General features: G+C 38.8%; 5 protein-coding genes across 6 annotated transcripts; 4 read left to right on the top strand and 1 right to left on the bottom strand.

Moving 5' to 3' along the window:
• Positions 1 to 146: 146 nt before the first annotated feature.
• Positions 147 to 4,651, top strand: LOC117629361 (probable polygalacturonase). Of its 2 annotated transcripts, XM_034361919.1 has the most exons (6): positions 147 to 379; positions 469 to 986; positions 2,403 to 2,523; positions 2,652 to 2,826; positions 3,659 to 3,729; positions 3,891 to 4,651. In XM_034361919.1, the coding sequence occupies exons 2-6, from the start codon at positions 666 to 668 to the stop codon at positions 4,529 to 4,531; spliced, it is 1,329 nt and encodes a 442-aa protein (XP_034217810.1). In that variant the 5' UTR covers positions 147 to 379; positions 469 to 665; the 3' UTR covers positions 4,532 to 4,651. The 2 variants fall into 2 exon arrangements, with proteins under 2 accessions (XP_034217810.1, XP_034217811.1); XM_034361920.1 differs by having other exon boundaries at positions 147 to 986.
• LOC117629363 lies at positions 4,647 to 5,824 on the bottom strand. The gene has a single exon (XM_034361921.1). It carries the CDS (start codon positions 5,621 to 5,623, stop codon positions 4,856 to 4,858), a length of 768 nt encoding a protein of 255 aa, XP_034217812.1. The 5' UTR covers positions 5,624 to 5,824; the 3' UTR covers positions 4,647 to 4,855.
• Positions 5,825 to 8,321: 2,497 nt separating this feature from the next.
• LOC117629032 (putative receptor-like protein kinase At1g80870) lies at positions 8,322 to 9,929 on the top strand. The gene is made up of 2 exons (XM_034361559.1): positions 8,322 to 8,799; positions 9,361 to 9,929. Exons 1-2 carry the CDS (start codon positions 8,322 to 8,324, stop codon positions 9,927 to 9,929), a joined length of 1,047 nt encoding a protein of 348 aa, XP_034217450.1.
• Positions 9,930 to 13,493: 3,564 nt separating this feature from the next.
• LOC117628059 (subtilisin-like protease SBT2.5) lies at positions 13,494 to 14,285 on the top strand. The gene is made up of 3 exons (XM_034360419.1): positions 13,494 to 13,721; positions 13,815 to 13,962; positions 14,039 to 14,285. Exons 1-3 carry the CDS (start codon positions 13,645 to 13,647, stop codon positions 14,099 to 14,101), a joined length of 288 nt encoding a protein of 95 aa, XP_034216310.1. The 5' UTR covers positions 13,494 to 13,644; the 3' UTR covers positions 14,102 to 14,285.
• Positions 14,286 to 20,109: 5,824 nt separating this feature from the next.
• Positions 20,110 to 22,303, top strand: LOC117628267 (KAT8 regulatory NSL complex subunit 3). Its single transcript, XM_034360684.1, has 6 exons — positions 20,110 to 20,415; positions 20,497 to 20,558; positions 20,674 to 20,809; positions 21,164 to 21,236; positions 21,554 to 21,619; positions 21,905 to 22,303. The coding sequence occupies exons 1-6, from the start codon at positions 20,255 to 20,257 to the stop codon at positions 22,118 to 22,120; spliced, it is 714 nt and encodes a 237-aa protein (XP_034216575.1). The 5' UTR covers positions 20,110 to 20,254; the 3' UTR covers positions 22,121 to 22,303.
• The last annotated feature ends 5,540 nt before the right edge of the window (positions 22,304 to 27,843 follow it).

Below are 27,843 nucleotides of genomic sequence, written 5' to 3'. Positions count from 1 at the left end.
GGTGAAGTATTTTCATCCATTGATAATGTGGGTTCCACTCATCAACGGCCCAAAATTCTCCATGCCCCACCCGGAACTAACGGTAGCATTTTTCTGTTGTATATTTTTTCCATTGGAAAGCGCTAATTTTTTGTGACAAAAGCGGTGCTTATTAACCACCGACGCAATGTGCTTTAAGTGTTGCGCTCCCACAACTTGCTCAACTCACACGCTCTCTCCTTCTCTTTTATCAGCTCAAGACAATTACTTACAGACAAAATTCTCACTCTCAAATTCATAAACTCCGATTCCGAGTTCCGAAGTCATCTTCCAGGCTCATCTCAGCCGTTGGATCAGCGCAGCTAAAGCTTTAAGCTCAAACCCACAACTACAACAACCAGTATGTTCTTCCTCGCTCTGCTTTCTGCTTTCAAATCTTTAACCAAAAGCTGTTGTCTTTGAATTAATTAATGCAAACCCATTTTGCAGCTTAACCCAAAATCGCTTCTTTGGAGCTGGGTTGTTGGAGCCTTCTCTTTGTTCCGTTCCCAGATCTAAACAACTAGCATTTGCTCCTTCTACTCACCCATTAAAGCACTCTTTGGAGCTTTCTCTTTGGCGCTTTAGACTTTAACCCCTCCGCTTTATCTCTCAATTCCCCTCGTAAACTCTAGAAATTACCAAAAATGGGTTATCTCTGGTTTTCCCTTTCGATTTTCCTCTGCCTCAGCTACTTCTCAGTGGCGGAAGTGGTAACTTGCTCTGGGATAGTGCCCATGCGGTACCGAAACGACAAGATATCGATAACGGATTTCGGAGGCGTCGGCGACGGCGTTACATTGAACACCAAGGCGTTTCGGGAAGCGATATATCGGATTGAGCATTTGAAGAGGAGAGGAGGCACGCTTCTTTACATACCTCCTGGGGTCTACTTAACAGAGAGCTTCAATCTCACAAGCCACATGACTCTTTATTTGGCCAAAGGTGCTGTTATCAAAGCCACCCAGGTACAAACCCAACACTCTTTTTATGACCCATTCAATGTGTTCACCTAACTTTTGCTCTACAAATTAATACTTTTACCATGGCCATAGTTAATTTGATGGCACAAAGTCCCCAAATTTGTGCTTCAGTTTTACTGGGTTGTGCCTTTTTTTTTTTTTTTCACTGAAAGAGTTGAGGAATGAGAGTGTAGGGTCATGCAAGTAAATGAGTGGTTTCAGAGTTTTAGGTGTGATTATGTTCAACTTTTGTAATCTCTATGAGTGTTTGTGTTTGTTCTAAATGTGGGATTGTGGTTGAAAATCCCACTTGTTTTGGCCCTGTGTGGCTTAGCAAGAATGAATGTGTGGAGCCTCAGGCTATGCGGTGGAACCAGGCTAAAAGCAGAAATAAATGGTGGGTCTATTGCACCATGGTTGCATGTGCATATCATTTATAGAATGATGAATCAAATAGTTGGACAGCTAGATGATTCGCCACTGATATTGTCGTCTTTGATACTGTCACAATAAATTAGTATATTGCTGGTTCGACAAGGATAAGAATGGCTTGGTCACAATTTATTATTTAAGAAAACAGCGACAGTGATTTGTTATTATTTTATTACAAAAACCATTCCTCTAAAGTAAATGTCTTCTTTTAATTAAACACTATGATTTATATTTTAGGCTATAAGCCAAATCAAATATTATAGTACTAAGTTTAACTTTGACTGTCATGAAAAGGCAACCTAACCTTAGATTATGGCATGATTTTGTGCTTAATGTGGGAAAAGAATGTCACACCCTCCTCAGCGGGTCACAGAGCGCCATAACTGATGGTTCCATAGTTTTCTGTACTTGGACTTGTAACTATCTGGCATGTTCAAAAGCTGTTCGCTTATTGGAATCCTTTGCTACTTTTTTTAGTTCATAATGTGGCGCTATAATTTGTGCTAGCAGTTAATCTACGGGGTTCGTTACCAAGAGACATCTTTAACTTTTTTCTCCTTCTCTTTTAAAATGAAAGTGAATGTATATAAAATTACAATTTCAATAATGGCACAGGAAACAATTATCATAAGTTCCTTTACTGGAATGATTATAACTTTCATACTGAAAGTTCTTCCAAATAATCAGTTTCCACTTATATGTCTGTGGTTTATTTGAAGCCCTGCATTTTGTACGGTAAAGCATCTTTTAGAAGAATACCTCATTTCAAAATTTTGACTATTGTATTTTTGCTGATTTGCAGCAGCAGGGTCCTAAATATTAAAACTGTAAATGCTGACCCTTATGTAAACATCATTACAACAAACCTTTTTTCCCCCTCTACTATATGATAGAAGTGAACACTTTTTGTGATTGTTGATTTATTTTGTGGTCATTGTTTCAATTTATGTTGTAGCTCCTTCCAATTCTCTTTGTGGGTTGATGCATCAGGATACTAGGAATTGGCCGCTGATTGCTCCTTTGCCATCTTATGGAAGAGGGAGGGAGCTTCCTGGAGGGAGGTATACGAGCTTTATTCATGGAGATGGAATCCATGATGTGGTTATCACTGGTAGGTTTGAACAAGATGTAATTATTGTTTTTTTGTTTTGTTTTTGGGTGTGGTATAGGCTGGGTTGTGGGAGTTGACGTACTTCTTCTTATGGGTTACCCTATATCTAATGAGTTGTTCCTTTTCAGGTGAAAATGGAACAATCGATGGCCAAGGGGATGTATGGTGGAACATGTGGAGGCAAAGAACTCTTCAGTTTACTAGACCAAATCTCATTGAATTCATGAACTCGAAAAACATTATCATTTCCAATGTGATTTTCCAGAACTCTCCCTTTTGGAACATTCACCCTGTTTATTGCAGGTAACAGCCAAACGTGGAATTTTTAGTTTTGCCTTTTTTTATTTATAGACTGGAGCTTATATCTTTTGTTTTCCCTTATGTTTTTAGTCTTTTACAGTACTCTACCTGCCATTTTCGTTCAAAAATTATATCCGTCAGTTTGTTTTACTTATGATTGCGAAGTTGAGTCTTTTGTTCACCTTTTATTCAAACCAATTGTTTTTTGAAGCTGAATCACTTTAAACGAAAGTAAAGAAGTTTGAAGTGAAAAATTTATGATATTCTATTTTATTTGCTGCTATTCTGAGTTGAGTTAGTGACTGCAGAAACTTGGAAGTTATAAATTTGCAATAAAGAAGGGGGTTGAGGGGGTCCATACATGTTGTTCGGGTAGGTCAGAATGGATTGATTGTAGAAAGAAAGGTTAGTTGGCGCCATATTGGTAATGTTCTGATCGATTGCCTCACTTCAATGAGAGAAGTACTATTGGAACATCTGTCAGAAACTCACTATGTAAACGGTTGAAGAAAAGGTAGCATTTCATGGAGGGCTGTACGAAAGTTAAATAACCACTCCAACCTGAGGTTGAATGTTGTCTGATAATGTTTAGGTCGGAAAGTTTTTATGGATGAAAGTCAAATTTCTTGATGTATTTACTGCGACTTTGCCAATACATTCTGATTATAAGCTGGAATTACATGAAATCGACCAGCTAAATTATAGTACAAACACAACTATCCTGTTTCATGTTTTCCTAAACTTCCCTTATGGTGCTTGAGCCTAATGCACCTTCTGCAAAGAATGTACTGCTGAGCTGTGATTTTGATCTGATACATACTTTTCTCCTTTGCAGCAACGTTGTTGTCCGGTATGTCACAATTTTGGCTCCATATGACTCTCCCAACACTGATGGAGTTGATCCAGGTACATGCCTGTTATCTAAATAAGCCACATCTTGTTTACCGCGGAAAAGACAAGGGTCTGTGCATTGTATAGGTGTCACGATTGAGTATGGAAGAGTCACAAATTGTGAAGCCTCTTTATGTTCATGTCCATGATGTATATCTTTGTATTCATATGTGCAGATTCAAGCTCTAATGTCTGCATAGAGGACTCATACATATCTACTGGAGATGATCTTGTGGCTGTAAAGAGCGGATGGGATGAGTACGGGATCGCTTATGGCCGCCCTAGTTCGGGCATTACCATCCGCCGTGTTAGAGGATCATCCCCATTTTCTGGAATTGCGATTGGAAGTGAAACCTCTGGTGGGGTGGAGAATGTCTTGGCTGAACACATAAACCTTTACAACATGGGAGTTGGCATCCACATCAAAACAAACATCGGCCGGGGAGGGTTCATAAGAAACATCACAGTTTCAGATGTGTACATGGAAAAAGTCCGAAGGGGAATAAAGATAGCAGGAGATGTTGGAGACCACCCAGATGACAAATACAACCAAAATGCTCTCCCAGTCGTGAAGGGCATCACATTGAAGGACATTTGGGGAGTGCAGGTTCAGCAGGCCGGCTTAATACTAGGTCTGAAGAACTCCCCGTTCACCGGAATCTGTCTCTCCAACATCAATCTCCACGGCATGACAGGATCAAGATCGCCACCCTGGAAGTGCTCGGACATTAGTGGGGCCGCCCATCTGGTTAGCCCTTTACAGTGCTCAGAGCTGAGCAGTGCCCAGCAAGCATCTACATGCTCCAACTACTCCTAAAAATTTCTGTTTATGTAACTCTTCCTCTCTGTTCCTCTAAGCTACAGGAATTCAGCTCTGTATTTTCTGTTCTTTTTCGTTGTCCAACCATATAGAGAAAAATTCTGGGTTCAGATGCAATCACATAGCAAACCATTCTTTTATATATAAAATCTATCTGTCATAGTAGTCAAACTTACATAGATACGTACATGCATAATACAAATAAGATACGATGCTACATCTCCCATGGATGCATGGTTATTTACAGAAACAGAGTAACATAAGATAAGCTGGTACAAGTAAAACTAAAAACAGATAAGATTAAGATAGTCGCTTCAAAACTCAAAAGCGGTTCAAGAACTTGCGGAACCTTCTCATCAAACCACCCTCGTGCTCTCGTTCGTGTTCATGCCTGTGCTCTCTCGGCTTCTCCATTCCTTCAAATTCTTTGCTGTCGTGGTCGTGGTCGTGGCGGTGGTGATGATGGTGATGATGCCTCTCCAATTCCATGTCGTCGTCGTGCCTGAATGGGAACCTGGGCCCACCGTGGCGGAAATTGCCCCACCTAGGAGGGATCTGACGCGGTCCGCCGCGAAACACCGGATCGAAAGCCAAGTCGTCGCCGAGGATCATGTCGTCGCCGTACGAAACGACGTCGCGGTCGCGTTCTCCTCCGTGGAAGCGTGGGCTCCACGGCCCGACCTGGTGGCGGCCATGGCGGCAACGGTGTCCGTGACGGAACGATAACGGGAAGGGGCGCCTGGGGAAGTGGCGGTTGACGGGGCGGAAGCTGATGACGGTCAACGGAACGGACTCGCTGTGTGTGAACTCAGTCGACTCTTCGTTGGCCAAGATGGTGGGGCCATCAGAATCCGGAAGCTTCGTATCGGCGGCCTCCGGTATCCATTCGAAGACCTTGGCGGGTTCGGAGTCACGTTTCTCGCTGGGTAAGAGTATGGCGGTCTCGGGCTTGGATTCCGATTCGGGAAACTTGGTGTTGGCTGGATCGCGGCCGTTGGTTTCCTTCTCGGGTAGATCGGACGGCGTGAGGGCGTGGGAGAAGGAGAAGAGGAAGAGGAGAGCGACGAGGAAGAAGACGAGTTTGGCCATTTTGTGAATTGGAGAAGAGGAGCGGTTGGTGGTGATATATATAACTTATAAGGGGTGTGTTTCGGGCAGATCGGGCAGTTGGGGTTTGAAATTTGTGACTATTTGAGTGAGGGGAGGAGGAAAAGGCGGGCAGCGGGCAATGGGGTGACCGGCCACGTGATTGGAGGGAGGGGGTTTCCGGTTAGTTTGGGTTCGCAGGAGAGCCGTTAGTTGGAGGGATATGAGATTCGACTGAGTTGACTTGGAAAATGCGGGCACGACCACATGGATCCAATTTCCAAATAAGGGCTCGTTCTCTTGTCGAATTTACATATTTGCCATTCACCTAAGCTTACTAGGAGCATCTCAAGAGACTCTTCATCGTTTTACTATACTCTCTCATAGTGATGAGGTGACATAAATATGGAAGAGCTAAAAGTCATCTGACTTTTGGATTGATTGTATTGTTTCTTGTTTAAATGTAGAAAATTTAATTGAAGAGCTAAAAGTCATTAGATGAGCAAAATTCAGGTCTCGCTAATAAATGAGTTTGCTAAATAATTTTTTGTAATAAACAAAACTCATTTACAATACGAAATCTTTGGGTCGACTAGCATCCTATCTGTCAAATTTAAAAGCATGCACAAAAGTACAGAGCAAAACTATGTGCTAAATATAGGTAAATCTTCCCTAGTGACCAAACACAACATGTTGAATTAATCTAGAGAGAATCACGCACAATCCAAACAATGATTAAATTCATGATCCAGCAACCAAAAGTACATGTATTAAGACCTACAATACAAATCCGCTGCTCAACATCAGAAACGAAAAATCAGTATCGAAAGTCAAAAGCTAAAAACAAATAAAAATCCTAAATAGAAAACAAATCACAACAAACTCCTAAAGAGTTTCTAAAATTATTGGTCTAAAACAAAACTAAGAAACAGGACCACCGCTCCATATCTTTCAGGCAACTCGAAGAAAATCATAGTGTCATACCCGCTAAACTCATTGTCACGCACTGGTTAAACCTGAACTCAGCACAAACAGACATCTTCCCCTCTTTAGAGCTCCAAATTATGTTGAAGGGAGCCAACTCTTTGTGTACATGGGCTAAAATACAATTACTATATCATGGCGACAACATCATTTCACGGCGATTGCTTCCATATCACAAAATAAACTAATAATCTTGAGAGAAAATTAAAGGAATGAGAAAAGAAAGTATAAAATGAGAGAGGATGAGTTAAAGAAGGAAGTAACCAACCCCCAAAAAGAGGCGACAACTAAGACTTCTTTTCTTAGAATTTCCTCATATTAGAGACGCAATTGAAATTTTGCAAAAAAATATTGACAAAGAGGCTTCTCTCAAATAGTAAATCAAAAGGGGTCAAATAACATTGGAGAAGGGGGTATTTTAGTAAAACTGGGTGCCGGGTGTGAGAAGGGGGTCGGAAATGACGTCACTCAGGACGTGTTATCAGGGGGAGAAAACGAGTGAGGCTGACCAGGGCGACTTTGGAACAGAAGACACATGCTCACCACCGCTATTTTATGTTGCGATTGTTACGTGGCGCAGTTGTAGTATTTTTTACTCCAACAGCAATAATGTCCCAAAAATATATTATTTTTTTGGAGATCTTATGTGAAAGTTTGAATCTTCTGTTCTTATCATTAGTTGTTTTTTATGCCAAATCTTAATCAATGCCAGCTTGAACCAAATACTGCAAGTGGCCCATTTGAATCTCATGCTCTCAAGTTTTGGGCAAGACTTTTCTCAACCCAACTCCACAAAATTCGGAGTGGTCTTATCTTGTGCCCTTTGGTGAAGACATTCTTGGGCTTACATTGTTAAAAACCCCTGTTTTAAGCAATCTAAACATTTTCCTAACTCCTAATTTTTCTGCAAGACGTTTGTAACTTAAGTAATTAGAAGCATTTATTCAAATATATTTATATTTTTTATTTTTTAAAAACTCCATTGGCATTCATTCACAAATGATTCTTTTATAGCAGTTGAAATTCTTATGGTGCATCGTGGAAGAGTCTTTCACAATCTCTTGAATTTTTTTTAATTTTTTATACAAGTGATATTGAGGGAAGAGAGTTTTTTCATACATATTGTGAAAAATGTCAAGATGGCATCACTCAGCTTTTAAAACTTATAAGCACTTTTTATTTATTATGACCAATGCTTTCAAAAACGCTTCTTCGCCTTCTAAAAGTATTGCCATATAGGTTATGTAACATCCTTTTTTTTTTTCCTTCTAAAAAGAGGTAAATACATATTAGAAATGGTGTGTTTAGTAAATTTAATTGAATTTCTATTTTTCTGATCCAATCCAATCTGCCAATGTTGTCGAAACCAATAAAAATTGAATTAAATTGAATTGAATAGGTTGATTTTAGAGGATTGAATTGGATCTGCAGAACCCTAGTCTGAATAACACCATGGAATATGAATTATATATACCATGTGTTTGGTTTGGTAGGCTGGCCAAAGTTCGAAAAATATCAGATTCCACATTTGGATTTTCTGAAACCCAAGGGCCCAATAAGGAAGCACCAAGATAGCTGGATTGATACAACCAAGAAACGTCACTATGAATCAAAATCACAACCAACAAGAAGAACAACCACACGCCATAATTCTCACCAAAACACCAAAACACATTTGACATTACAAATCCTCTCTTCAAAATTCCTCTCTGAAACTATGTTGTCAAGAGCCTTAACTGCAAAGCCCAGAAAGAGCCCCAAAAATGAAGATCAAGACCCACAACAAGGCTACACCACCAGCTCGTTCAACGACTACGAAGACTGCATCGTAGGGTTCATGCAGGACCTGCCACTTGTCCGCTGCGGACACGACAGGAAGTGTCTTGGATGTGGGGAAGGGCTGTCCCACTTGACGCTGAGGGGTGTGCTGAGAGGTTCGGTGGGTGTGATAGGGGAGAGCAGGCTGGGGATGACTGAGAAGGTGGTGTTGTTGGGTGGTAGGGTTTGTGCTGTGAAGAGGTTTAGGAAGGTGAGCTCTGGGAGTCGTGATTTTGGGAAGAGAATAGAGCACTTGGCTAAGGTGAGTGAGAAGAGTGAGTATCTTGTGCCTGTCATTGCTTATTTGTATGCTAAGAGGATCAAGTTTGTTCTCTCTGATTACTACCCCATGGGAAGCCTTGCTGACTTGCTTGCTGGTAAGTTTAAATTAAAGCATATCTTAATTATTCCTAAATACGTGTTACATATTTATTTTCAAGTGCTTCACATGAGGATCGAAAGTGTTTTCATAACCTTAAAAAAACTGAGTTTGTCTATTTCTATCGAACACAATAATTAGAACTTTTAATCATCATAACGTAGTAGTAACTTTGGATCCTATGTTGATTTATTGATGATCTTGTACTTACCTATAAAATTAGGTTGTTTTGTTGAATCAATAAGCTTCAGACGATATCTTTTTGGACATCAACACAAGATCAATACCAAAAAAATGAGTGGAGAATCATTTCGTTCAGTATTACCAAACATGGACAATATCTTAGATTAAGATTTGTTTGGAAGTGTTTTTACCCATTCCAAAGACGTTTTTGCCTACTCTCCATTTTCACACAGACCTTTTAAATCTCTTAAGATCAACTCTGATGTTGTCGACCTAAAATTATATTTTTCATTTTTGTGACACCTTGACATATAATTCAAATATTTTATTTTCTAGTCATATATGACTGAATTATTATTTTGGTTTCACCATAAAGGTGCTAGGCAACATGGTCACACAGCATTGGATTGGAACCAAAGGCTGACCATAGTTGTTCATATTGCACGAGCAATTGCATTCATCCATGAGCAATACCCTCCATATGACAAGAAGATGCAGATGAACGTGCATGGGAGCATTAGGGTATGCCATGTGATGGTGAACATCGACTTCTCAGCCTGCTTGTCCGATTATGGATTCACCCAATTGGCGGAGCCGGTCGAAATTCCCAACATGTGGCAAATGATGAAGTCGCCATGCTGGCAGCAAACAACTCCTTACTGTGCTGAACTGAGTCAGAAGAGTGACATTCACAACTTTGGGGTGATACTGCTGGACGTATTGGCAGGACCAAAGGGTTTGAGAATGACAGAAGGCACAAAGGAAGAGAAGGAAGGCCTGATATCAGAAGGTGGTTCGGAGTTTTTTGAGTTTGCTGTGAAGGAAGGGAAAGAAAGGAGGCAAGTGTCTGGGGTTTTGGACATTGCTTTTGCATGTACAAGTGACAAACCAGAGGCTAGGCCTTCTATAAAAGAGATATATTGTTCTCTCTTGGAGATATTGTAAGTAGTTTTAGATTTAAATGATACTGTCAAATTTTATGCAGTCAGCTTGTGTGTACAAGGGATCGATCCATACGATATACATACATCCCTAAACCCAAAATTCAGAAAAGAATAAGCCCTTTTATTCTTCTCTTTTGTCTTCAGAGATGTAACTATGTTCTTCAAATATGAACTTATTTAAGAGTTTTGATCATCTCTCCAATTGTAGCCTTCTGCGGTTGAAGACGAGCAGGGGAGAGACCTAATCTCTTAATCTTTTCACCTTTACTAACCAAAGAAAAGAAAATTATTTTCACCTAAATTGCAAGACTGAGTTTCACTAAACCAAGCTCTATAACAGTCAATGTGTAACATGGCACAGTCAAAGTTCCTTTTGAATATTTACTCTTCTCTTCCATTCATATATATAATTCATATAGAGAAGATGGAAAACCAACAACCCAGCCCATCTCTCTTAAAAGACTAAGTGAGGAATGTGGTCAGCTTGCTTCAAATTGGCCTTTGAAAGAGTGTCAGTCTTCAATTTCTCACCTGGTCAAATATCAAAGGTGAAAACAATTTTAAACCTCAAAAAGTTAGTTTGAAATCTAAACGAGAAGTTTTATAAAAACACTAAGATATATAAATAATATTATCTATGTTAATGTATGTTAGCCTTTCTCATAGTTATAAAGTTAAATAAGATGAGATTTCACGCAAAACCAATTGACAATAAAAGAATAACCCAACTCCTTAAGCCTATGTAAGATCTCTTAACTTTCGGACATGAACATTTGTTCACATCGTCACAATATATATGAGATTTTGCTTGAGTCTATAGGCCACAAGTAGATTTATGCATTAAAATTCAAAAGATAACTCAGTTTACCATGTGACTGACAGAGCAAACTCACGAGTAGAGTACAGAGAAGTAGTCAGAGTTCCCTATCTCTCTCTCTCTGTGTGGAAGAATCTGAAAAGGGTGTCTGGTGTCCACCCTACCCTTTCACTCGCTCAATCACTGACACGTGGAGTTCGTACATTTGGTGTTGACCCCTTCCACTTGCACTTGTTTGCACGTACGTACGATTCTGGCGAATGACCTAGACAGGACTACGTAGTTGCTGTCATGTGCGTACATGTCTTTTTGTCTACTTGCATTTTACTATGCCTCTCCATTATAAACATTTTCTAACTCTTCTTTTCTTTTTTTTGGTCTGAATTTTTTTATTTTGTTTACATTTTAACATTTTTCGTGAATCTATATTTATAAAATCAGAAGACAAATCACCTTCTATGGCTAACAAGGGGTTAAACACCCGAAATAACAAAACAAATCCTTAACATCAATTATGAACTTGTTTGTGAGTGATTCTAAGTGATTATATGGATAAGCACGTGGAATGTGCTTCTTCTTATAAATAATTCTAATTTATTTAGAATTACAGCTAAACGAGTCCATATCTCAATGAATTCGAATTTTCTGCTTAACTTCTGATAAATCAACTAGAGCCCTGCCCACATGCATTGCACTTGGCAGTCTTAACGACTTGACCAATTCCAACACATCATCTCATTTTGATTACGAAGGTACTTGGTAGATCCTATGACTTTGAAAACTGATTTCAGATTGATTAATCAAGTAAAAAATAAACCCTATGAATTCCCCCATTCACATGATGGGCTTTTTGGCATTATTACTCTATCTTCTCGATTATTGTTTCCAGCTAATAATAAGAGCCATGTATGGGGTCGTTTTTTCATATCCATGTTCATGTAGATAAAGCTTCCCAATGTTCCTTCTAGATGATATAATTAAAGGGCATTTAATTTTTGTACAAACTTGAAGACTAGGCAGAGCAAATTAATTTATTTTTCCTTCTTCAATTTATGTGATCTTTTACATTGGTTCATGCACTATATACACATAGAATTTTTTTGAGGGCCACTGCCAAGGTTTCACCATATTATATTTTAATAATCCGAACTGTCTACTTTTTAAGTATTCATTTAAAAATTATTTCTACAAATTGTTTTATAAAATATAAAATAATGTATTAGTGTGATTTATATATACAAAAATTGCGTGCACACGTGCATATACACAAAAGTAAAGGGCACACTGTTTGATGGAGTAAAAGTTTTGTTTGACAAGATAATTAATTGTATAATCAAAGTATTATTAGTTCCATCTTTGACTTCCAAGTCATTGCTATATTGGCTAAAAAGATTAATTAGAGAAGGACTAATCAGTTGGTTAATGGCTTTCTGATCCTCTTTTTTGTCACCATCGGTATCCAGATGACATATTCTAATATTGAATCCATTATTAATTATCTTAATGGAAAAAAATTACTGCCTCTAATCAAATTGCTTAAGAATTAATAGGCACCACACACACACACACACCTGCTTCTTGCTAGCCTATAATTAATACTTGCTAATAGAGAATGAGTGCTGCTATTTCCCTTAACTTTTGGTATATAAAAAAACTAAAACTAATTATTTTAAGAACAAAAACTAAAACCCAACAGCCACCAAAAGTCCCCCACCCACCGACTTGTTAGCCATCCCACCTCGCCGGCAGCGACCCCCTCCCCCCTTGCCATCGACATATCCTCCTTTCCTATCTATCTGACTCTATCTCTCTGTCTCTTTGTTTCTCTCTCTCTCTATACGTCATGTGCCGATCCAAACAAGTTCCACTTGGTGGCACTGATTCGGACATCTTCTCTCACAAACTTGGGTAAAACCATAAAAGGAAGAGAAGAAAAAGAATCTGATTTGTTTGTTGATACTGATGCAGACCCTACCTTCCTACAGAGGCAAAATTCTAACCGCAATTTGTTTTGACAGGTTTTCCTTTTTTGATATTTCTAGAGATTCTAAGACTTTTGAAGAGGACTTGTAGCCGTAATTTTTATCTAGTCTGTCTTGTGGGAGTGGGAAAAGAACGAGAGAGAAAATGAGGTGTTTTAGGCTAGCAGAGGGGTGGTTGCCGCCGGCGGGTTAGGGTGGCTGAATTTAATACTATCTTCATAAAAATGAGAATTTACTTAAATTAATAATTAAAGATTATTTTAAGAATAATGTAGATGAGAATATAAGATTATATATTTTTAAATTTATATGGTCGGTGAAAAAATAAAATAAAATAAAAATAAAAAAGATAGGTGAAAATAGCAAATGTTTTGTAAAAAAGAAAAAGTTGTTTAATAAGTGTTGACTTTTATACTGCAAGCGTGTGGCCGACATTTAAAATTGTATTTTTCAAACACTAGGCAAGAAACTTCCGAGTGTGAATGATGGCACCACCTTTAATGTTGCCGTAGAAGCACCCCATTATTGTCTCCCAACCCAATAGATATTTAGATTCCAATTTCTTCCCCAGTAGATAATTGAGTTTGCAACTGTAATATTTGCCCAACATTTAATGAAATAGTTCGTGTGTCTAGTATTATTATATATTTTATTTTATTTTTAAAAAGATATAATGAAATTTGAATTTTTTTATCGCAATTTAGTCAAAATTATTAGTATCGTATTATAAGTGTGTAGACTTAAATCTTGTAATAATATTGTCTTAAAAGTAGACTTGATAATGTAAACAAAAATGTAGGCCTCTTGTGATGACTTCAAGTATAAATAAGCATCATGTAGAACTAGCTGAGGCCACATTGCCCATCAGTCAATAACCCTAGAAGAAGAAAGAGCACAGAAAGTTAGAATTAGCCACAATGCAAGACACCAAAATCGAATCATACTTTGTTTTCATGAACTACGATCCTCAATACGAACGCCTTCGAGCTAATCGGTAAGTATATATTGCTTCTCCTTGCTGCTCATCTTCTTCTCCTGTTTCTTCATAAGTATCCTTATCTAAAAATACATGCTTATTTATACATAGAACAAAGAGAGGGACAAATGAGCTTGATTTGTATCTAAGCCGGAAGCATGACCAGTTGTTGGCAAGAACCCTTGAGCCAGGAAGCTACAAGAAGACATTGTCTCTGGTCATCGTTGATGGGTTTGCTGTGGAAATTACTGATGACCAGGTGTGTGATTCATATAATAATGCATCATTGTTAATTTAAAACTGATTAATTAAGCTCTTTCTTTTCTTTTTGTCAGGCCAGTGTTCTTAGATCTGCAAAAGAAGTGCGACTTGTGGAGAAAAATCAAGAGCTTGCTTAATGTAGCAGACAGCAGATCAGAAGAGGTTCGTACGAGGGATTAGTTCTATGGCTGTAGGTTAATTTGGGTGTGATTATGGGTTAACTTCAAGATTAAGTGCTGGTAAAATCTAGGAAAATATGTGAACTCGACCAATTTAGGGATGCTATTATAAATAATCATCCTTGGATCCTCCCTCCCTCTCTCTCTCTCTCTCTCTCTCTCTCTCTCTCTCTCTCTCTCTCTCTCTCTGAATCATTGGTTTCTGGCATTTCATCCAGTCAGAGTTATATGGCTTTTGATATCCAGAAAAAGTTTGAGATGTAAATCCATAAAATTAATATCATTTAATCCAAACAAGTTCATGTTTTTTACATACATTTTTTTTAAAAATGTTGTTCATATATTAGGCTCACAAGTCACATGAAAGAAAAAGAAGAATTTTGAATACCAAACAGAGGAGAAAGAACGAGAGAGAGAGAGATTCCTGTCCTCCTGTAATTTGAGGAGGGAGGGAGGGAGGGAGGGAGGGAAGGAAAGTGGTGGCCCTGGGCACAGTGGAGGGGACTAGCAGCAGTAGCAGCTACTTTATCTAGTTAAGGTTATAAAGGAAGCAGGGCAGAGATGGTTGTAACTTCCATTTTTCAACAAGGTTTGAGAGATACCTGACATTTTTCCATGTGCACTTCTGATTATCAGTGTTTGTACAACCACTTCAGTCTTCACTTCACTCTGACTCGTCAGATATAATTCACGTGTGAAAAATACTCGCCATTTTTTCTTCCAATTTGTGTGTGTGTTTTTAATAAGTTATTTTTGTTTATGTATCAGACTGTGATTTATTTGTACATGTAAGTAGCCAAGCAGTGTCATTAGCCGACCTTCAATATTATAAAAATAATGTTTCTACTTGTTTTCTCCTTAAGCAAATATTAGTAGTACTAATCAAGCAGCCATGTTGGTTTCTTCTAATTACCCAAAGAAAAAGCTGGTTTTCCGAATCTCTCTTCTTGAGAGGCAGCTGTGGAAATTGAATTGTTTGTTCACATCCAATAAGTTATCATGTTGCATTAGAGATTAGCGATGCAATTTGAAAAAAAGTTTTGTTTTTCCTGTAATGAAAAGATTCCTTATTTTATATGCATCAAGGACCAGTCAACTCATATTATACATGCAGCGGGAAACCTGGATGTAACGAAAGGGCAACTCTACCCCCCTCCCCTTCTCAACACTCTATTTGGACTCGTATCTTTGAAAGGAGAAATTACTGTGCTGCGAGAGAACTACCTTGCATATTCATATGGTGTTACACACAAATTATTACCGTACACGATATACTTAGGTTCACTAATATTTTTGAGTTTAATAGGGCTTTATATATTAATAATTATACTCGCGTTATAAATATCTCATGATGAATATAACTTGAGTTAAATTGTTAGATAAATCTTAATTATCAAGTTCATCACAACATTTCTTCAATTAAAAAGAATTTTTTTAGCATTTGTTCTAAGCTTAAGAATGACTCATTAGTAACCAAACATTTTTCCTTAATATGAAGAACATATATATATATATATATATAATATTTGAAATGTACAAATTTTCTCTCCAAATGTATGCTGCATGCATGTTGTTGATTATATATATGTGTGTGTGTGAGCATGCATTTATATGCAGGTAAAGTTTGTGTGACATTTTAAATTTCCAGTAATTGTTACATGAGCTAGCTAGCTAAGCTAGACCTGAAAATAGTAAGCATCACTCACCTTTCCAAAAAGCAAATCAAGAAAAAAAGCCTCTGAGCTCCGATGCTCACCATCAAATGTGGTTTGCCATATAATAAATCAAGACATTTTTTGTTTACTCTCTCCAAAGGCTTCGAGTTCATCATTTCTGACATTGCTAGAAGCCCTTGAGGGAGAGTGAGCAACGAAAATGCCTTGGATTTCGATCCGTAGAAAATGCCTTGCACTCCCTGCTATAAGTTGAGGCAAAGCTTGGTCATTCCCCCCCAACGAGCTTCATAGCCTAAAACATACCAAAGTGCCCCTTAAAACTAAGGACCTTGGTATAATATCATTGCCTTGAACTGAGAAGCCCTTGAGGGAGAGTGAGCAATCAATGCCTTGTTAAAAGATTCCCTTCAACTCCTTGCTCATTAGCTTTGCTCTTATTTGTTGAAGAAAGCATTGGCTTAGAAGCCCCTTTATAGAGCTCTTAAGGCCACAAAAAGACAAAAACGAAGCACTAGGTTTTGTGGGGATAATTAAACATTGCTGTTAGTCAATACTGGTGGGGTCTACATATCTATAATCCCTTTTAAATAATTTAATTAAATAAAAAGTAGTGATAAGCAAATGCACCAATCCAAGGTGGATTTCCCAAATTTTTCTGACCAATCAAATTTGTACAACTTGAAGCTTTTGTGGTCGTAAGCAAAAGGGGGTTGGCTCTTAAGAACCTTGGCAAGGCAATTAGGCTTATCTTTGAGCAAAAGAATAAAATTAAAGTAGCTTAGGTTCTCATTGGCATCTCTCAAGGTTATCTTTGATCTTATTCACAATTGAGGTCAATGCAGATATAAATTCAATTCCTGTTTGACATTCCTCCCATCCCACCTTGTAGTATAATCTTAGCTTTTGCTTTCTATCTTCACAGCCAATGGCATAACTCAATTGGATGATCAGCCACAGTTTTCAAAAGCATTCAGCATGTGGCAAAATGCTTTTTGTGCTACAGCTAGTGATGATAGATGGATACCATGGACTGCAGTGTATTGTGACAAGAAACTAGAGGCAGAGAACATTGTTTCAATCAGATGTCATAGTGGACAATGACCTATCATATTTATTTACCTAGCTGCTCAGCAACTTTCGCTCTAAGAATAAGTTATGCCGATCCCTTGGAAAATTCTGTTTGGTGTCCTCTGCTGGCACCTCTGGAAATGGAGAAATGGTTTTACCTTAAAAAATGAGGATGGTTTGCGAGAGCTGTGTTTATCCATTTTGATGTAGTTCCTATGGTGGTAGGGTAAGGTTCTCCATTGACTTGGAAATCATTGATGATCAACAAATCAACTTTCTTTTGTGTGCGAGCGTGCCACTGTTAGCGGCTAAAAATCCTAATAGACTTATAAAAATTTAATAACTTGCGCCCAAGCTATTGACTTTGATAAAGTTATTGTGAATTTGGGTGGGGAATATCTCCCAAATAAGTTCTTTTCTTGCCTAAGCGGGTGAGGACTTTACAATTTCTCATAGTAAAACTAGTAAGTCTAGCCAAAAATGAATATTGAAATAAATCAAACTGTTTTAAAGAGAACTGCCTATTACACAATTTAAACGAAAGAGAACTGCCCAGTCCGGAAGGACATCAAAATATTGGGCTTTGATTTATGCTTGGATTGTTGTCTATGACTTAGGCTGGATTGGATATACCTGTTCTGAAATTACACGTCAGCATCTTTAACTGATGGGGTTCAACTGGAAATCGATACCAATGTTGAGATTGATAGAGCTTTAATCAAATTTAGCCATGGAGAGGTTTTTTGAATGGGCAGAACTGAGATCTCTTCAATCTGGATTGGACTGGAAGTGGTTGGATTGGCGATTGCTGATCTAGGACTGTACTTCAGTACCTATTTTGCTTGACTGTGAATCCTCTAAGAGCTATAAAGGCAATTCTGAGATATCAAGATATCTTTGGAAATTTGTTGAGGTTTTCATATTATGAAAAACCCGAACTTCACTTGATTCATCTGCTCTGAACTAAATTTGTAATGACAGAAGTCTCGTTTCTTTTGTGAACTGCTTCTTTGAATTGAATTGTAGTCAGAAGTTTGAGTTTTGCCTATTTTGTCAGAGGCTGGATGGCTTTTGCAAACCAAAGAGCTTGGTTACTTCAAAGTCTAAAAGCTTTTGGGATCATGTGATCTTGCTTGATTTTGTTAGTATGACTAAGAGTTTTTGTTTTGATTGGATTTTTTGTTGTCTCTATCCTGTTCAAATCCTCCTATATTTATATGAAATCTGCATGAGTGATTATTCCTTAATATCTGGAGGACACATTGTTGAGAGGATTCTCTGTTCCAGCGCAAAAAAGGGTAGTAGTTAATATGACAAGAAGAACCCCCATCAAGAGTCATTTTCATGATGATTAGTTTTAACTTTCTAACAACCAACTCTCTTATTTCTTTCTTTGTCTCTTGTAAACCAAGTATGTACTGATAAGGTCTTCACGAGTAAATGGAGGAAACTTGGCCCTCTTTTATGGCATTTAATGGTTATGGGGAGTGGTTTTCCGATTTCACCTTTCTACCAACTCCCCAACACGTCCTCTGCTCTTTCTTCTGTTGATGTCTTGTCATTGGGATCACGTGGGAATTGTGGAAAGAAAAATCCTCCCCCATATATGCTGATCCGATCTTTGAATTTAGTAATCAAAGGTGATGATCAAACCTTGAGCTCTTGGGAAAAAAAATCCAGAAGCTGGGTATTTAATTAAACCAATTGAATCTAGCTTTTTTCATATTAAATCACCATTAATGGTAATTAACCTTTAATATGTGAAGATTTATTCTGGAATTGGTTCGAAATGGTATGGGCTTCTAAAATATCATGGGCTGATTTCCAATTTCGGTAAAACAAGGCCCAAATCCCTTTCGTCGATATAGCCCAGTACCTAGATGGGCTAGCGTGCGGAATTTAGGCCTAAACAAGCTGATACTGTCTGCTGCCGAGGAGTGGATCAGAGCCTCTGTAAATAATCAGTTGGGAGGTGGTAAAATCCAGGTTAGTTTGGCCTGGAACCCCCCCAAGAATGGTGTGTTAAAGCTAAACGTTGACGGATCTCTCCAGAGAAGTACGGGTTCCATTGGTGCTGGAGGAGTTATTAGAGACCATTTGGGGTAACTGGATTGGTGGATTCGCTGTCAACTTGGGAAAGGGCAAATCCTTGAAGCTAAGCTGTGGGGATTATTTTTTGATCCAAAATTAGCTATTAAAAGAAGCATAATGGATATTGTTGTTGAAATGGATTCTGTCACGGTCGTGAATCTTATCCTGAGTAATGAGCTGAACAACTGTCATCCTACGACTGGATTGGGTAGCAGCTGCAAGAGACTTTTGAGCTAGATCCCAAGAAGTAAACTTCAACACATTTACAGAGAGAAGAATGCAGTGGCTGATAGATTGGCTGCTTGGAGCCACAACAGTGACCTGGGTTGCTGGTTTCTTGAGGAAAATCCAACTTGGCTTGGGCCTCTGTTGATGGGTGACTCAATAGGGGTTACTAAGATCCATATGATTAATACTGTTTAGTTGTTTTTGTCTTTTTCTGGGTTTTTATACCCCCCCTGTCCCACCAAAAATTGGGATCCTTGCTTCTTTTTCAAGGATATTGGGCCATGATGGGGCATGCGAACTTTAGCTACGCTGCAAACTTGATTCTTCATGGAACTTCTCAATTTTGCAAATTGGGTTTTAGGGCAACTTTTGAGACAATTTTTGAGATTGTCAAAACTCACGGGAGCTTCTATAACGAGGGTCTATGTTGAGGGGTTGTGTTGAAGGATCCAATTTAGTGTTTAATAATAACATTTTCATTAATCAAACGGTTATTAAGGACTCCTCATTGTAAGTCCTCATTATCACCTCACACCAAACAGAGTACCATTGCTTGTGTTTGAGGGGCTTCTAAATGCGTAAATGATTTAATCAATATATATAATACTTGAAAAAGATTTTGAAATTTGCTCCTCATATATATTGATCGAGGAATTAAAAAGAATATAAAAAGAGCAAACCGTAAAGAATAGTCTTGATATTTCAGGCTATGTAGATGTGAGTTAGCTCAATTAGTCTAGGTAATGTAACCCTTGCACGGGGTTTGAATCCCCTTCCCATAAATCAAAGAATTAAAATATTGCATTATAAAAATAGATAATTTCAGGATTGAACCAAATTGGGCCTTGCTCAGCCTAAACCCAATCCAATGTATTGATTGAAAAACCCAACCCGTATGTAAGGAGATGCCGAGTGGCGCGCAGCACATTCTTTTAGTTGGGTCTTCGTCTTTCCTAACATTTGGCGCGAAAATCAGTTCAGGGCTGATATCTAGGGTTTCGATCAGGTTGAAAATTGGGAATCATTTCAAAGGGTTCTTTGACTGGGAATGGCTTCATCACCCCCTTCAAAACGCAGGCGTAAGGACCAGAGCAAAGACGATGCAAACGACGTGTCAGCAACATCTTCATCCACACTGGAGAAATTATCCCCTGTGGTGGTCTTTGCTCATGGTGCTGGTGCTCCCTCTTCTTCTGACTGGATGATCAGGTCTCTCTTCTCTTTCTTTTTTGAAATAGTGGAAAAGAAATGTTGAAGTAAAAAGCTTGAAGCTTTGTGAGTTTTATTTAGGTGGAAGGATATGTTGGGAAAAGCACTACATGCTGTTGAAGTTGTTACCTTTGATTACCCATGTAAGTTCATTTGTATTTTGCTAAAATCTCGGTTTACTGGGTACATATGGTGCTTTGGGTTATACATGGAGTTTGTTATCTCTTTTGTATAATCTTAAAGTTTGATACTTGGCAGACATTTCGGGTGGGAAAAGGAGGGCCCCTCCGAAGGCTGAAAAGTTGGTCGACTTTCACGCCGATGTTGTCGGAAAGGCTGTTGCTAAATACCCGGGTCATCCGTTGATTTTGGCCGGGAAATCTATGGGTTCAAGGTTATAATCCTTCTACTTTCTACTGAAGATTACTTGATGTAGCCTAAAATTCTATTAGTAGAAGTTAGTCTCTATGCAATCAAGTAATGCTGGAGATACCCTTTTGAAAGATGTATATTGATCTCTGCAGAGCTTTATTTTGGGTGAACAGTTGTGTAGTGTATGCATCTTATATTGGCTGCAGTGCCCAACTCTAGAAATATGGACAATTCATGAAGCTCTGCTGTGTTTCCCTTGTTTATGTTTAAATTTGAATTTCATTTTAGCACTCTAACATGTTAATGATAATGAATTTCTTTGCTACTTATCATTTGTGCTTTCTTTTTATGATTTTTGGATTTCATTTGTCTTTAGGGTCAGCTGTATGGTAGCTTGCAAGGAAGGCATTCGTGCTTCAGCAATGGTTTGCTTAGGATACCCCCTAAAGGTCTGAGTTCTGCTGTTATCCCCACATCTCATTTGTGCACATTATGTACTTTATTTTGTTGTTGCTTTTGTTTTTTCCTTCTTTCTTTTGGGTTATTGGCATGAAATCATCGTGCAGTAAATCTTCAATAACACAAACTAGAAGGTGAAAATAGTTGAGACAAAATTATCTGTATTCTTTGAAGAAGAAATTCTGCAATCATTGGAACCTTAGCAATTGATGTTGTGACCTACGAGTGTTCCCTTTCCCCTTTGCACTTCTCCGAACTATGTAAATATGCCACCGATTGTGTCTGATCTGGGTATCTTAAATTTCAGGGAATTAATGGAGCAGTGCGAGATGAAATACTTTTGCAACTTTCTGTTCCCATAATGCTAGTACAGGTATTTCTTTTTCTCTAGAATCAAGTTTTCTTTTTATTTTTCGTAGTGCCTCCTGGTCATCAATTGCAAACTACTGCACGGTATAGATTCAATATAAAATATTTGGTTTAATGTTTTGGATTTATAATTCTTCAGCTCTCTCATACCAATTCTTATAGAATGACCAAACTGAGATTTTCATTTTCTTTCTATATATTATCCTTGCTGAATGAAAGTTCCTTTTACAGTTAGATAACAATGCCTTTCTTAAGTTTTCTATCTCTAACACAATTATGTTTCATGAAGGGTAGTAAAGATGCGCTCTGTCCATTGGAAAAGCTAGAAGTTACACGCGAGAAGATGAAATGCCCTAGTGGTTTGCATGTGATTGATGGTGGTGACCACTCCTTCAAGATTGGAAAGAAGCATCTGCAAACCACTGGGTTAACGCAAGACGAAGCTGAAGATCTCGCTCTTCGGGCCCTAGCATCCTTTTTGTCAGGGTCTCTTGGAGAAAGGTGACACTTTATATTGCAAAGAAAAGTTTCCATGTAAATCAAGGGTTGTATCATGTTGTCTATGGATTCTGTTCTTGTGCCATAAACTGCTTGCTGTGTTTTGTGATGTGAACTGCTCATGCTGTTTTTGCACTATCAATCTGCAACTTCATTATGCTATTGGTTTATCTGTCTATTATTTGCTGAAGAGTTATTAGCTTTACTACTTCTGCACCGTCTTTCTATGCGCAATTGGCGGTAGCATAGTTTTAACCAAAAATAATGATATTTGTGTGACAAATGGAATCATGTAGAAAAGAAAACGCCTATATTTTATTTCCAAAAACAAAAGGAAAAGGAATAAGTGGAGATTGGAATTTGATCAGAGTGAAAATGCAACACGTTACCGATGGTCCCATACTCTCTTTTGAAATTCCCGGATGTACTGTCCTTCGATACATCAATACAAGGGACAAGATAAATTAGATTCGGCTTTACTTGTCTCCATTTTTTTCTTCTTGTTTTCTTTTTTCCACCATGGAGATTCTTTTATCTAATTATTAACTTCTTTTTTCGGTCATTTTTCATAACAAGGGCATCTCAGTTTTTCTTTTCTTTTTTATAAAAAAATTACAAGGAGGATGCTATTGGGGTCTAGTCTAGTAGAAGAGAGCCTTGAGCTGCAGATCAGTGGTCTCTGGTTCGAATTCCTATAGCACCTTAATAGTGTGTGTGTGTGTGTGTGAAACTCCCCTCCACCCAGGGGCGGAGCTATACTAAGGCCTGGGATGGCCCTGGCCCCTCCAATTTATTTAACCCTTTTGAATGTATATATTGGATGTGGTAACAAATGCAAAGAAAAATTGCTATACTTAAGCCTATGGCCCCCTCACCACAAATCAATACTTGTCAAAATTGTATTTTAATATGAATATAATAGTAAAATCATACTACATTTATGAAAGAAAACCAGTCATTTCAATTTAGTGCTTTTGTAAGCAATAGTTTACTCAATAGGCAAAAAAAATATACAACTAAACTTTTTGTGTTTAGCATTTTGGCCTCCTCAAATATAAAATCCTAGCTCCGCCCCCACCTTATAGTTTAGACTATCGCTTGTATAAATAAAAAAAATTACAAGGAAGATAAATAAGGCATGATTCAAACTCTGACCTTGTTTTGAAATAGACGTTATCAACTACTTGAGCTACAAGCTCCAATTAGGACATATAAGTTATCACAACGTGATTTATACATCAAGAATTAAGATTTCATGATGCCATCTCATATTTCCTTTTCAAAAAATATTGAATTCTCTCTTCATCCTCTCTCTCTCTCTCTCTCTCTCTCTCTCTCTCTCTCTCTCTTATATATACTTTCATCATCTGATTTATTTAGCTTATTTTGTCTCTGCTGTTGAATTTTGACCCATCCGTTACGAAAAGTACTCGCATGAAAAGTTTCTGCCATTGGAGTTTAACCCAACAATTACTTTCTCAATAGTTGAGGCCCAATTCAACTACATGTCTGGCATAATATTTTTCTGGCTGGTAACATTATTGTGGTTGCTTGGTGCTCAAAAGCAGTGAGCTAGAGCGGAATGTTTTGTCAGATAGTTTTTTAGCTCTTATAAAACAACATGTCTATTCATGTACGTTACAGTGCTTGATACATTATCGATATTTAATCTATAATCGTTAAAGTACCATGAATTTCCAAGGTATTATAAATTCAGTATATGTAACTTAATTATTATTCTCACCATCCACCCTTAACTTCATTGTGATGAGATGTGACTTCCTCTTCGAATGGCCTGCTTTGGTGAGAAACCTAGCTACCTTGGGGACCTACACCAATCAATGACTGCCATGTGCCTGCATCATGTCGGTAACTCGTGATTGATCCAAACATTTCATTTGTTTCAAGTTATTAATGGCAAAAATCTATCACATGACATGGCGTATATTATTGCAAAGACGATATGTTTGGAGTGCATATATTGTTCTGTCATTCGTTCTCATGTTGTTTTCCACCGAGCCACATCAATTTCGGGAATGTTTATTGGATGAAGCATTAATATATTATATATCGCACGAAAATAACTTTATTTTGAGAGCCAGAGACAGAGACAGAGACATATACATATACATATATATATTTTCACTTGTATCATATATAGATAACCAAGTGGTGAGAGATCAGAAGCCAGTAAGGCCATTATTGTATTTTACACCTAGTATATACTTGTACTTGAGTTATCATATATAGTGATGATGAGGCACATCTTCCTCCCCCCCTGTCCCTGATATTTAGTTGATGCTGATCTCCCACATCTGTTCCATTTAGTTCTGCAAAACCCACACAAATGTACATTATAAACACATCATTAACATGCATCTACGAATACCTAATATATTCACGGTCTGACAATATGAACATCTTTAAACCCACAGTTAGATAGTTAGTTTTGCATTATTTTCATATGTTATTGATATACACTTAAATCAATTGCCTTCTTTTGGTAGCCTTCATTTTCGCTGTCACTGCTGCTGCTGCTGCTGCTATGGCCAGAAATGCCATCCTTGATCTTCTGAAGGAGATCTCGGCTGCCACCTGTCTTCTTGTTCTTGCGCTCACCCCTCTTCTTGGTTCCAGTTGCATGGTGCTGGTTCAGCCCATGCTGCCCATTAGTTGCTGGGGTGGCTAAGCCATATTGGGTGCTAGTAGTGTGGCTGCTGCTGCTGTTGTGATCTCCATGGTGACCTCCTTTCAGAAAGCCAGCAATCTCAGAAACCTTATGGCCCAATGAGCCCTCCTTGGTTGCTGGCTTGTTGTGGCGTTGCGTTGAGGCCATTTTAGTTAACTCACAAAGGAGATTGAAAAAAGGTTTTGGTTTTTTAGTAGCTAAGTGTTCTTGAGCTCTCTTGGTGCTGGAAGGCTGTTTGGTTAGATCTCTTATATAGGCGATCAAGTGGTCAGTGGGGTTCCTTTTTTCTTTTGTTTTTACATATTTATCAATCTTGGAATCTGCTTTTACATTATGACATGCAAAATTGAAAATATCATATATATGCAAACCTTTATTTATTCCTTGAGCTGGAAAAAAAATAAATTTGTTATGGCTTTTCTTTATCCACCTCAGCCACTGAATAAGTTCCAAACTAATTTATAATCGTAAATGTTCACGTCAAAGTGATGCTCCTATACTTTCCTCCATCCTCATACATGAAATGCACCAAAACCAAAGCAAGCCACCCCGGATAGAAATAAATGAATTCCAAAGATCTTAGGCAAATCCAAAGATATAGAGAAATGCTAAAGCAGTTGTCATGTATTTTGATTATAAAAAAACATCATTTGGATCAAATATCTTGAGCACATCTTTACAGGTTTACAGCTTTTTATTATAAATGAGTTCGTAGATGTAAGAACCCAAAACAAAATATCAAAAAAAGAAAGAAATATCTAGAAAGGTAAGGAAAATATCTTTTAGCAAAATGACCAAATTGCCCTCGCATATTTTAATGGGGGAAAATTTGACTTTTTGATCGAGAAAGAATTTGGGAATTTCGCTTACGCCATTACGTAGAGCGCGGCGAAAGGAGTTCGTAGACACGGAGTAGGCCCGAATCGGAGCCGTAACGAAGAAGTTATGGTCTAAAAACCGCGAAGGGCAAAATGGTAATTTGGCCAAAAAGTCAGATTTTATACCCTCTCTCTCTTCTCCCCGTCACTTTCTCTCTCCTCCCTCTCTCTCCTTCGCGCGATTTGGGGTCGTGCGCCCCTTCGCCTTCCAAGGGACGGTCCGGCCACCACAGGCCGAGCCGATCTCCGCCGTTGGTACCTACGTGTCCACCTTCGTGTCACCGTCACAACCTGACCGATCTCAACCCCGGGGCCGCCCTGAGTTGGCCGGAAAACCATGTTTTCCGACGGAGGTTCCTGCAAAGCCACCCGAACTTCCAGCTCGAAATTCCCCTTCGTTTCTCCACCAAATCGATCGAGTAAGGTATGGTTTCTCATCTATTTTTCGTGCTCTAGCTGATGGGTATATGGGCTTCGATCGATTTTAGCGATAAGAGGTTCGATTTTCGACTTGAAGTTTGGCCGAAACTTCGGCCCTTCGAAACTACGGTTTCTGGTCACTTTTTTGGGGTGGTCCAAGAACAAAAGTGACTCCAAATGGGGTGTTTTACCTAGGGTAGGAGTTTGGAGTCTTGGTTCCGAGATTTTTCGGCCACCCGGTATCGCTTTGGACACCCAAAGCTGCCCGCGCGTGCTGGAGCGCGTGGGCGAGGGTAATGATATAATTATGTGTAGATTTGTGACCCTCGTGTCGTCACGAGCGTGTGGAATTTCGCGGATCTCGATTCGGAGTCCGTTTGAGCCACGAACGGATTTTCCATATCGCGCGATCCGTGAGTGCTGTGTCGTTAAATAGTCGGATCGAGCTGAATTTCGGGTATGTCGTTCTACGTGATTTTAGGATCGTGTAGGATTCGACGGATTGCAAATCGGAGTCCCGGATACTCCGGAATCGCGAACCCTGGGGCTAGGGTTAGGGTTTTAAGAGATAACGCGATTTTGGCCGATCCGGCCGTCCGATTCGGACCAAATTCGCAGAATATGGTTCCCGCTGTATGAGAAACCTTCAGGGAAGCCCAGATTGGCAATCGGAGGCCGTGGACCCGCGGGGTCCCGGGTCGGCCGGTCGGATAGCTTATCGCTTCAGTAAGCGTCGGGTCTTCCAAATTTGACCTAAGAGTCTAAAAAGCTAAGGTGGGCATAGGAGTAACCTGAAACGAGTGAACGTATTTCTAGGAGCCGGGGGCAGGGTGTTTAGTTGAAATTCTTTTTATTCAGCAGTTTATTAATTTAATCTTTATGGATAATCAGGTATCAGAGGTCCAGCCGATCAGCATGAGGAAGCTTCAAAAGGTCAAATTAGCTTGGACCATCCGTGAGTGGACCTTCTTTCATAAATCAGATTTCATGAATGACTTGATGTGCTTTTATATGAATTGATGTGCTTTTATATAAAATAGATTTTATAAATGATTTTATATAAATGAGTTTTATATTTGAGTTTATTTGAGTAAATTTCTTCATTCAGTCTTTGAGTAAGTTTTAATACGATTTTGAATATGAGCAGTACAGTAATAATTCTATAAGTCGGTGCTGCTTATTTACCAGTTACAGAAACAGAGTTTGAGTTTTGAATGAGTTAAGACCGCAGCACGACTTGAGTTTTACAGTTATTATTCAGATATTTCTTTTTACAAGGACTTTATTTTAAAACCACCTCGTACCCGTTTTTCTTTATGGTGATTACCCAGAATCGGACCGATGTCTACGGACATCCAGTCTGATTATAGTTCAGTCAGTGCACTTGACTTGCCTCACGAATTTCGGGGACGCTCGGACCGTGAGTGCCAGGATTTGCGGCTCGGCAGACTTGGTGTCCCGAGACCTGCCAGGATTGCGGCTCGGCTGACTTTATGGCCCCGAGACCTGCCAGGATTGCGGATCAGGCTGACTACGGTCCCCTGCATCCTGCCAGAGCGACTCGAGTTGACTTGGTGTCATCGTGGAATCTGCCGGCGGGACAGGCTGATCATAGTCCCCTGATTTCTCCAGTTTGCGGCTCGGGTAAGTCTGTGTGACGCCCGAGCCCTGCCAGGGAATTGACGGAAATGACAGGGGTACATACCGGTGGTATTTTCAAAGGATTCTGAGTTTCTTTATTAA

Source organism: Prunus dulcis, chromosome 5, assembly GCF_902201215.1.
Source record: "Prunus dulcis chromosome 5, ALMONDv2, whole genome shotgun sequence".
Taxonomy (NCBI): Eukaryota; Viridiplantae; Streptophyta; class Magnoliopsida; order Rosales; family Rosaceae; genus Prunus; species Prunus dulcis.
Note: the sequence above shows the minus strand (reverse complement) of the source record. Positions and strands in the feature narration are given on the sequence as shown.

Coding starts and splice junctions, on each gene's coding strand:
- LOC117629361 (XM_034361919.1), top strand. CDS start 666: ATGGGTTATCTCTGGTTTTCCCTTTCGATTTTCCTCTGCCTCAGCTAC. Junction 987..2,402: donor CTGTTATCAAAGCCACCCAG/GTACAAACCCAA, acceptor TTGATGCATCAG/GATACTAGGAATTGGCCGCT. Junction 2,827..3,658: donor ATTCACCCTGTTTATTGCAG/GTAACAGCCAAA, acceptor TCTCCTTTGCAG/CAACGTTGTTGTCCGGTATG.
- LOC117628059 (XM_034360419.1), top strand. CDS start 13,645: ATGCAAGACACCAAAATCGAATCATACTTTGTTTTCATGAACTACGAT. Junction 13,722..13,814: donor GAACGCCTTCGAGCTAATCG/GTAAGTATATAT, acceptor ATTTATACATAG/AACAAAGAGAGGGACAAATG. Junction 13,963..14,038: donor TGGAAATTACTGATGACCAG/GTGTGTGATTCA, acceptor TCTTTTTGTCAG/GCCAGTGTTCTTAGATCTGC.
- LOC117628267 (XM_034360684.1), top strand. CDS start 20,255: ATGGCTTCATCACCCCCTTCAAAACGCAGGCGTAAGGACCAGAGCAAA. Junction 20,559..20,673: donor TGTTACCTTTGATTACCCAT/GTAAGTTCATTT, acceptor GATACTTGGCAG/ACATTTCGGGTGGGAAAAGG. Junction 21,237..21,553: donor GCTTAGGATACCCCCTAAAG/GTCTGAGTTCTG, acceptor CTTAAATTTCAG/GGAATTAATGGAGCAGTGCG.
- LOC117629363 (XM_034361921.1), bottom strand. CDS start 5,623: ATGGCCAAACTCGTCTTCTTCCTCGTCGCTCTCCTCTTCCTCTTCTCC.
- LOC117629032 (XM_034361559.1), top strand. CDS start 8,322: ATGTTGTCAAGAGCCTTAACTGCAAAGCCCAGAAAGAGCCCCAAAAAT. Junction 8,800..9,360: donor CCTTGCTGACTTGCTTGCTG/GTAAGTTTAAAT, acceptor TTCACCATAAAG/GTGCTAGGCAACATGGTCAC.